The 9179-nt window shown below is 52.9% G+C and overlaps 1 protein-coding gene across 1 annotated transcript; it reads left to right on the top strand.

Annotated features, from left to right (window-relative positions):
* Positions 1–2919: 2919 nt before the first annotated feature.
* Positions 2920–5422, top strand: ELFN1 (extracellular leucine rich repeat and fibronectin type III domain containing 1). Its single transcript, XM_009641811.2, has 2 exons — positions 2920–3631; positions 3735–5422. The coding sequence occupies exons 1-2, from the start codon at positions 2929–2931 to the stop codon at positions 5420–5422; spliced, it is 2391 nt and encodes a 796-aa protein (XP_009640106.1). The 5' UTR covers positions 2920–2928.
* Positions 5423–9179: the final 3757 nt, after the last annotated feature.

Raw genomic sequence — 9179 nt, 5'->3', positions numbered from 1 at the left:
ACGGCTCCCAGCCTGGCAGTGCAGCCCGCGCCTCCCCGCCAGCTGGGGACGGTAAGGGGGGCACTCGCCTGCAGTGCCCCAGGGACCACAGTCCCTCTTCCCTTCCTCGCTGGCTCCAAGGACTCAGCTACGCCAAAATGGGCTGCCAGGGCCTGGCAAAGCATCCCAGGGAAGGGGCAGCACATCCTTGCAAATGTGCTCCTGCCCTAAAACGGAGTTACCTGCAATATCAGTATCACTGCTGGTGGACTTCAGAATAAGGATAAGGACTTCAGCTGGAATAGCAATGTAAAGCATACTGAAGTCCAGGTTTCTAACCCCAGGAAGGAGGAGACCTGAGATCCAGCTGCCTTGCCCTCAGCATCTCCTCCACCTAGACCCCCATTTCTAGTAAACTTTTGAAAACCTGGTGTTGTTGGGCCGTCTGCCAAATGTAGCTGGGATAGGACAGCACGGGGGAGGCAGAGAGACCTGCAAGTACCCAGGCAGGGCCCCAGGGAAGCATCATCTTCGGGCCAGCACTTCTCACCCATGCGCGCCTGCACACCCACCACATCCAGTACAGCCCGCAAGAAGGGCACACCACACAGCCTGCCCTCAGTGGGGGCACAGGGGATCTGCTTGTTGGTCTGCCCTACCGCCTCACCTCCCCTAGCAGCTGGTGGGGCACCTGCTGGAGGACAAGGTGGCCGGGAAGTCTCATGTGCAGAGACCTGACGCGAGAGCAGATCTTGTTATTCATGTAATGGAAACCCAACTGTGCCACCAGGGAATAGGCTCACTGTTCACAATACAGAAAGAACAAATAAACTGTTTTACTGCTTGTTGTTACTGGCCTGTTTACCGAGGTATAAACTGTGAATGGTTAACAGGCGTCTCTGCAGTGAAACACTGTCTGCCTCATTGCCTGGGATCATGGGTGGAAAAGAATCTGGTTTCTTCAGGATAAGGGCAAGGATACGGCCTCGGCCTCTAAATGCCCCTCGACCATCAGCCTCATGCGATTTTCAGGTGTGCAGCACCCAGCACAGTCCCTTCACTGCCCGGGCACTGGGAAGTGGTTTGGAAACCAATTTCTGGATTTAAACTCTTTTGCAGATCCAATGAAAGACAACTTGGATGCAAGATGTGCCCCTGTCTCCTTCATGGATACCCAAGAAACCTCCAGTTGCTACCAGCTGTGTTTTTAAGGAGTGCTGGTGGTGTCTTCCCTGCCTCCTACAGTCTGCCCTGGGACAAGGGAGACAACCAGAGCTCCTGTTCCCAACAAAAGTCCCAAGAAGGATTTTTCTAGATAGGCCATGAGGTTTTCTCCCCATTTGTGGGCAACTCCATCTCTGCCACAACACCTCACTGCATCTATCTGACTAGCCCAGAGTGCTGTTTGGCAGTAGCAATGTCCATGGATGATATTTTCAACATCTTGTGGAAAAGCATGACCCAGGAGATGCTGGTGCTCATGCAGTTCCCCCCTCTTCACTTCTGCCTTCCTGTTTCCATAGGAAATCACAAAAGGAAGCCAAAGTGCTGTCCATGGATATTTATGTTTGGTCAAAAATGCAAGAAAAAATAATAGAAAATGTGAGCCAGGAATGAGAGTTCTTCTGTGGGAAGTGAGGCTTCTGGCAGCCCCATAGGTTTCTTTCCTCATTGGTTTGTGTCTAGTGAAGACTCTTCCTGGTCTTCAACATATGCTTCTGGCTGAAGAGGGAAGGTCTTGTCCCATCTTCTGCAAATACTCTTGTTATGCCTCTGAGCACTTGAGGGTCCTCCCCATCTCTGCATCATTCCACCTGGGAGGGAGAGAGGGGTCCTGGCAACAGGCAGCAAGCCTCAACCACAGACAAGGACATCAGGTGGTGGACAATCACGCGAGCATGTTTTGTAGTCAAAGAGTGCCCGGAAGCTAGTGCTCAGGTTCCCAGAAACGGGACAGGCACTTGATGCTGGGCTTTCTCCTAGATGCTACCCAGCAATGCAATCAGAGAGACACGGTGTCCTCAGTCAGCAACCCCCTCCGTGGGCACCGCTGCTGCGCACATCAGCACACGAGACAGTTAGGATTCCCCTCAGCAAAACGCTGCAGCATCAAATCTACATCAGAGCGAGTTGTCTAGACTTCATCTGCTCTCAGTGGAGAGGAACAGACACTTCTGGGGCATCACTCCTCTCTTCCTAAGGTAGACACCTAAATAGGTCAGACAAATGGTGCTGTGGATGTGCGTTGGTCTCTCCCCTGCCTATAATGTGACACTGGACAACATGCTCAAAGGAGAGTGACCTCCACGGTCAGTGACCACTTTCCCTCATGCTGCCAAATGCCAGTGGTGGCAGTGCCCAAATAAACCAAAGGTCCTTGAAAGGTGGTAGCCAGAGTTAGAACGCAAGTGCCTAACATTAGGAGGGTAGTTGGACGCATTTCCAACAGCTCTAAATGCTGTCTTTCCTTTGTGTTTAGTTTGTGCTTGTGTTTTGTTTTGAGCAGGTGAGCCGAGGGATCGAACGGGGACAGCCAGACCCGTGGAGGCACACGGAGATGGGGACCAGTGCCGCGATGGGCAGCAAAAAGAAAACGAGGAGATGTACTATAAAAAGTGAAAGGAAGGCTTGTCTCTAAGCCAGAGGGACTCCTCCACACCGGCACCTAACTTCATGACTCCCTTCTTGAGATGCCAGAGACCTGGTGATGTGGGACCAGCCTCAGCCACCCAGGCCTTGGTAGTAGCGCCTGGCTACTGGTGGCTGCCAAGTACCGTGGGCACCGAGGTGCGCTTTCTCCACGGACACTTCCCCCCCGTCTCCAAGCCATGAGGAGAAGGGAGAGGCGAGCGAAGCTGCCGAAGAAGCACTAGCCCACATCTTCCCGGCCCCTGTACCGCTCTCCGCTTCTGGCAGACCAGGAACCCCTTCTCCGTGCCGCCCTTCCAGATGGCAGGTCGCCGGTGGGCCGCAACGTCAGCCCTCTGCATGTGCGTGGCCGCTGTCTCTCTCCTGCACACCGGCGGGGTGCGGGCAGACTGCTGGCTCATCGAAGGGGACAAGGGCTTCGTCTGGTTGGCCATCTGCAGCCAAAACCAGCCCCCCTACGAGTCCATCCCCCAGCAAATCAACAGCACCATTGTGGACTTGCGGCTGAACGACAACAAGATCAAGAGCGTGCAGTACGCCTCGCTCAGCCGCTTCGGCAACCTGACATACCTCAACCTGACGAAGAACGAGATCTCCTACATCGAGGATGGTGCCTTTTCAGGACAGTTCAACCTCCAGGTGCTGCAGCTGGGTTACAACCGACTGAGGAACCTCACCGAGGGCATCCTCCGGGGCCTGGGGAAGCTGGAGTACCTTTATCTCCAGGCCAACCTCATCGAGTCCGTCACCCCCAATGCCTTCTGGGAGTGCCCCAACATAGTGAACATTGACCTGTCCATGAACAGGATCCAGAGACTTGACAGCAACACTTTTCGGGGCCTAAACAAGCTCTCTGTCTGTGAACTCTATAGTAACCCCTTCTACTGCTCCTGCGAGCTCCTCGGCTTCCTGCAATGGCTGGAGGCTTTCACCAACATGACACGCACGTATGACCGGATGCAGTGCGACTCCCCACCTGACTACACGGGCTACTACTTGTTAGGCCAAGGCCGGACTGGCTAACGCAATGCTCTGAGCCTGCTCTCCTCCCTATGACCGGATGCAGTGCGACTCCCCACCTGACTACACGGGCTACTACTTGTTAGGCCAAGGCCGGACTGGCTACCGCAATGCTCTGAGCATGCTCTCTACCCTTTGCACCGGTGGCTCCTACACTGTGATCCCTCGTTTTATCCCTCCTAGGTACCAAGTGACCACGGCGCCCTCTGAAAGCCCCTGCTCCGAGGAGGAGTGCTCCTCTGGTGATGGCACGACCCCGCAGTTCTCTCTCTTCACGCCCATCAGCGAAACGGAGGTGCGCCCCAACATCCAGGTGAAACACCTCAACCACAACTCAGCCGTCCTCACCGTGCAGATCCCCTACCCCTTCAGCAAGATGTACATCCTCTCCCAGTTTGAAAATGGCTTCTCCTCCATGATCACCAAGCTCAGGAAGAAGGAGGAGAACATCACCGTGAGCAACCTAGTAGCACAAAGAGATTACACCTACTGTGTAGTCTCTGTCCACCAATACTCCAAGTACAACCACACCTGCGTCACCATCACACCCACCAGACCCAACCGCAAGGAGCCAGTGCCCACCCCTTCCACTGCCACTCATTATATCATGACAATCTTGGGCTGTCTCTTTGGCATGGTGATTGTCCTGGGTGTTGTGTATTACTGTCTCCGGAAGAGGCGCCAGCAGGAGGAGAAGCACAAAAAGGCTGCCGGCAGCATGAAGAAGACCATCATCGAGCTGAAATATGGGCCAGAAATGGAGACCACCAGCATCACCCAGCTGTCCCAGGGACAGATGCTGGGTGGGGAGACGGTGACCCGCATCCCCTATCTGCCTTCTGCTGGCGAGGTTGAGCAGTACAAGCTGATTGACAGCAGCGAGACCCCCAAGGCCACCAAGGGCAACTACATGGAGGTGAGGACAGGTGAGCAGCCCGAGAGGCGAGACTGCGAGCTGTCCTTGCCACCAGACACCCAGAGCTCTGTGGCTGAGATCTCCACCATTGCCAAGGAGGTGGATAAGGTGAACCAGATCATCAACAACTGCATCGATGCCTTGAAATCTGAGTCCACCTCCTTCCAAGGGGTGAAATCGGGGGCAGTTTCCACGGTGGAGCCTCAGCTGGTGCTCTTGTCCGAGCAGATTCCCAGCAAGCATGGATTCCTCTCCCCCGTCTACAAGGAAAGCTACAACCACCCTCTCCAGCGACACCACAGCATGGAGGCGGCCCCAAAACGCTCCAGCACCTCTTCCAGTGGCTCCATAAGGAGCCCCAGGTCCTACCGCTCTGAGGGATCAGGCCACAAATCAGAAGCCAAATACATTGAGAAGACGTCTCCCACCACCGACACCATCCTCACTGTGACACCGGCCGCGGCCATCTTGCGGGCAGAGGCGGAGAAGATCCGTCAGTACAGTGAACACCGGCACTCGTACCCCGGCTCGCACCAAGGGGAGCAGCACGACAGCATGGCGGGGCGAAAGCCCTCCATCCTGGAGCCTCTGACCCGCCCTCGCCCCAGAGACCTGGCCTATTCCCAGCTCTCGCCTCAATATCACAACCTGAGCTACACCTCCAGCCCTGAGTACACCTGCAAACCATCGCACAGCATCTGGGAGCGCTTCAAACTCAACCGCAAGCGGCACAAAGACGAGGAGGAGTATATGGCAGCCGGCCACGCCCTACGCAAAAAGGTCCAGTTTGCCAAAGACGAGGATCTTCACGACATCTTAGACTACTGGAAGGGCGTTTCTGCCCAGCAAAAGTCCTGAGTCCTCACACAACTCGTGACTTAACACACTAACTGGACCAAAAGAAATCTGCAGCAGCTATTTTTATTCAGACTGTCTTTGAAACAAAATAAAATTAAAAAAAAAATCAATAAAAATAAAAGAGAGAACAAATTATGAAAAATCTATAAATATTCTATATAATATATAAAGCGAGATATTAAAATGTCCTCACATTGGTGAGACACGCACCAAATTTGAACACAAACTTTACAAAACAAAGAAACTGTGGAGTGGGAAAAAAAAAAATTGTTTCATTTTGATTTTTTTAAAAAAAAATAAGAAAAAAGAAAAAAATTGAATATAAAAAGAAAGTGAAAGAGCGGGCAGAGAGCTGAGGTCTGGCGTTTCCCAATATTGCATTGCATGAGTCCCTATTCCGTGATTTTGTGGATACTTTGTGAACAGTTTGTGTTCTTCCTTCCTTCCTTCCCTGCCAAAATCAACAGCAACAAAAACAGCAACAAAAACCAAAAAGAGACCAGAAGGAGATCCATCCTTTGGGCTGTTTTTGCAAACGGAGTCTTCCAGTTTAGACTTTTACCCAGTTGAAGGCCCGTTCACATTTTCACTCACTGAGAGGTTTTACCACACATTGCATTGTAAACCGAAGTCGTTAATTGTACAGAGAAAATTTCTATATTTGCAATGTTTGCTGTATAATGAGAAAGAGAGAGGAGAAAAAAAAAACCAATACTACATCTACTAAAATATATATATATATATCTATATTCACCTATTTGTACCAGGTTTTAATCATGGATTTTAGAGAAAGAGATGGCGTTTTCTTTGAAGGACTTTTTTGTTGGTTGGTTGGTGGTTGGTTGGTTGACGGGATATTTTTTGGAGGCGGGGAGAGTGTTTGGGTTTCTAAGTGTTTGGTTTTGATTTCTCCCAACAGTTGTACGTAGCCAATTTCTCATCACCTCCGAGTACATTGAGAAAAAAGGCACGTGCCCAGAAAAGCAGAATCCCCCACCTTATTCCAGGTGGGAGACCATCGCCAGCAGGAACAGGGAAGGGGATGAGAAGTGAAGGGCTCTTGGCTGAGCAGGTGCCATCATGCAATGGGATTTCTCTTGCAAATTGAAAGGTATTGGTCTCTCCTCCTAAACAGACACATCTGGAGAGCGGTGGCCCTTGGGGCCAGCCACTGAGGGGTGGGTTATCCCCTTACCTTTCAAGTTGGGGAGCTGGTGACGAATTAGAGCAGAAAGCTCCTTGCCACTCTCCAGAGAAGGACATCACTGAGGGGTGATTTTTGCTGAGGGAGATGACACTAAGCATTTACAGCTTGCCCATCTTGAGAGCTGGCATGGGCCCTGGCCTAGCGATCCTGCCCCTCCCTCCTAGGACTCCCATCGCCGCACATCGGGCTGCTCCCCCATGGATAACCCCAAACGCAGCCATGGCCCCAAGCAGGGAGCACGGCACCTCCTGCGTGCAGCCCCAGCACTGCCCACGGGCCAGTTTGACTCCCATTTCATATGAGTGGCTTTGGAGATGGGCACCCTGGGGAGCCCCTGAACAGCCCTTGGGACTCTGAAACTGGGAGGGAAGGGGATGGCCCTCTGTTCATGTCTTGTGTCCACCCAAGCAGCCACATCAACCGTTGCTCTCCAATGCCCACCCAAGACTCAATAGCTTTTTGCCCCATCTCAAAAATACTCACAGATGATGCCCTACTCATGAGGTGAGGAGGAGGAGGGAGGCATTGAGGCCATGAAGGCAATCCCAAGCCATGATGGTGGCTGAAGGACATAATTTTGCTCTGATTAGCTCCAGCTGAGTCACAAGCCCCCATGTCCCGCCCCATGACTGACATGATGAGAGCCACACAAGAGGCGGGGAGCTGCTCTGCTCCCCTGCTGGGCGTGTGGGAGCCCAGCAAGCCAGCACAGCGAGGCGATAAGTGCCCCAAATGCAGCCCTTTGGGGCCCTGCTGCTTGCCAGGGTTTTTCCTTTGCATCCTGCTCACAAGTCTCTTTGGATGGACACCCTGAGCCCTGACGGATGAGCACTAGGGCCCAGGAGCAAACCATATCCCATCCTGTTATTTCAATATTTCAAAGCTATTTTGACAGGTATTCTTGCAAAAGGTTATGTTTGTTCAGAAAGGAGCTGAGCCAGGAAGACACGGAGCAGGCTGGGAAGTGCACGAGTTCGTTCCCCATGGTTATTTGTGTAGACAACAAACCATTAGCAGGGTTTCATAATAAAAAGGCAGGCAATTTCCCCAGGAACATATTCACTCTGCAGGAGCAAAGGCACATTCCTCCACTTCCTCCAGGTGCCCCAGAACCTGCCCACAGCACGCAGCTTCCCAGGGCTGCGTCTTGCTCGCCGGTCAGCAAGCAGGACCTGGGAAGGGGAGCTGAGGATCAACCCTCTCTTCTTTCGTGACTTAATGGTGGGTCCCTCCCCAAATCTCAGCTGTAGCACCTGGACCAAAAGCAAACCCTTCAGCCAAAACCACCTTCCCTTGCAAACCCTGAGTGCCTCCTGGAGAAACAGGAGTTGGTCAACAAGGGTAGATGGGGGAAACAGTAGCGGGGCCTCCTGGTGCTTCATGGTCTCAGGGGATTCCTCTGCAAGAGGCTGGGATGGTGAAAGGTGGTGGCAGTTGATGAGTTAAATCTGGGCTCAGATGCTCCAGGGATGACAGTCGGTGATAGATACCGCGGGACCTTCCTCAGTCGCTCCCCCAGGTTGAGACCAGTTCCTTCACCAACGGGAATGACACCATGACCATCTCCACGGCAGCTGGGAGCCATGGAGCACCCGGCAGAGCGTAACGCCTCGCTGCGGGGGCAGCGGCGTGCCGGCAGCGAGCTCAGCTCCTTACCTGGGGCGAGATGTTTTGCTCCTCTCTGCCTCCGTTTCCTCCTCTGCAAAATGCTTCCTCGTGGCACTGAGGGCGTAGGCTGGTTGGGGAGACTCAGTTAATTAATTGCCTGTCTGTGAAGCCCGTTTAGCTCCTAGAATAAAAGCCGCTATAGAAATGCAAAGTTGTTAGTGGCATAAAACAGCAGGGGCAGATGAAATCAAAGCTTGATTCTGTTTTCACACCAGGATTTCACTGGTCATAAACCAACAGAGACCGACACAGGAAACGCGATACAGCAGCACTGGCCTTTCTAAATTAAACACTTCCCAGACACAAACTCTCTGCAGGTGGAGAAAAGGAGGCTTAGAACAGATCTAGGCCCCTCCATCCCCAAGGCACCTCCAAGGGAGGTACCTGCACACGCAGCACCCTGTAACCCCTTCGCTGGTGGGGCCTCAGAGAGCTCCAGATGGCTCCGTGGGTGACAATGCAATGGCCATGCTGCTGAGCACCCTCCTTGCCCCCCCTCTAAGATAGGGTGCAGTCCTGGCAGCCGTGGTCCACACCTCTTGGCATGAGATGCCACAAGATGAGCTGAGAAAAAAAGCCAGGCAAGAAAAGGGAAGAAGCCCCACTATCCCCAAAGACACCACCCCTGGCGTGAACCTCCTGGGGTGCCTCTGCACAGGGCCTGGTGAGCTCTGCCCACAGCATCCTTCATCCCCCCGAGACAGCTGCTTTGCAGACCCCTCTGAGGGCAGAGGGAGAATTTCAACACCTGCGACATGTTGGGTGCTCTTCTTCTTTATTTTGTCTCCTGTTCAACCACCAAAGCTCTCAAGCAGCTTCTGCAAAGAGAAATGAATCCTTATCCAGCCAGGCTGTTCCTATTGCCCCAAACCCATTCAAAGC

Source organism: Egretta garzetta, unplaced genomic scaffold (genome assembly GCF_000687185.1).
Source record: "Egretta garzetta isolate BGI_Z169 unplaced genomic scaffold, ASM68718v1 scaffold57, whole genome shotgun sequence".
Lineage (NCBI taxonomy): Eukaryota > Metazoa > Chordata > Aves > Pelecaniformes > Ardeidae > Egretta > Egretta garzetta.
The sequence above is the reverse complement of the archived record's forward strand: the minus strand, read 5'-3'. Positions and strand labels throughout refer to the sequence as shown.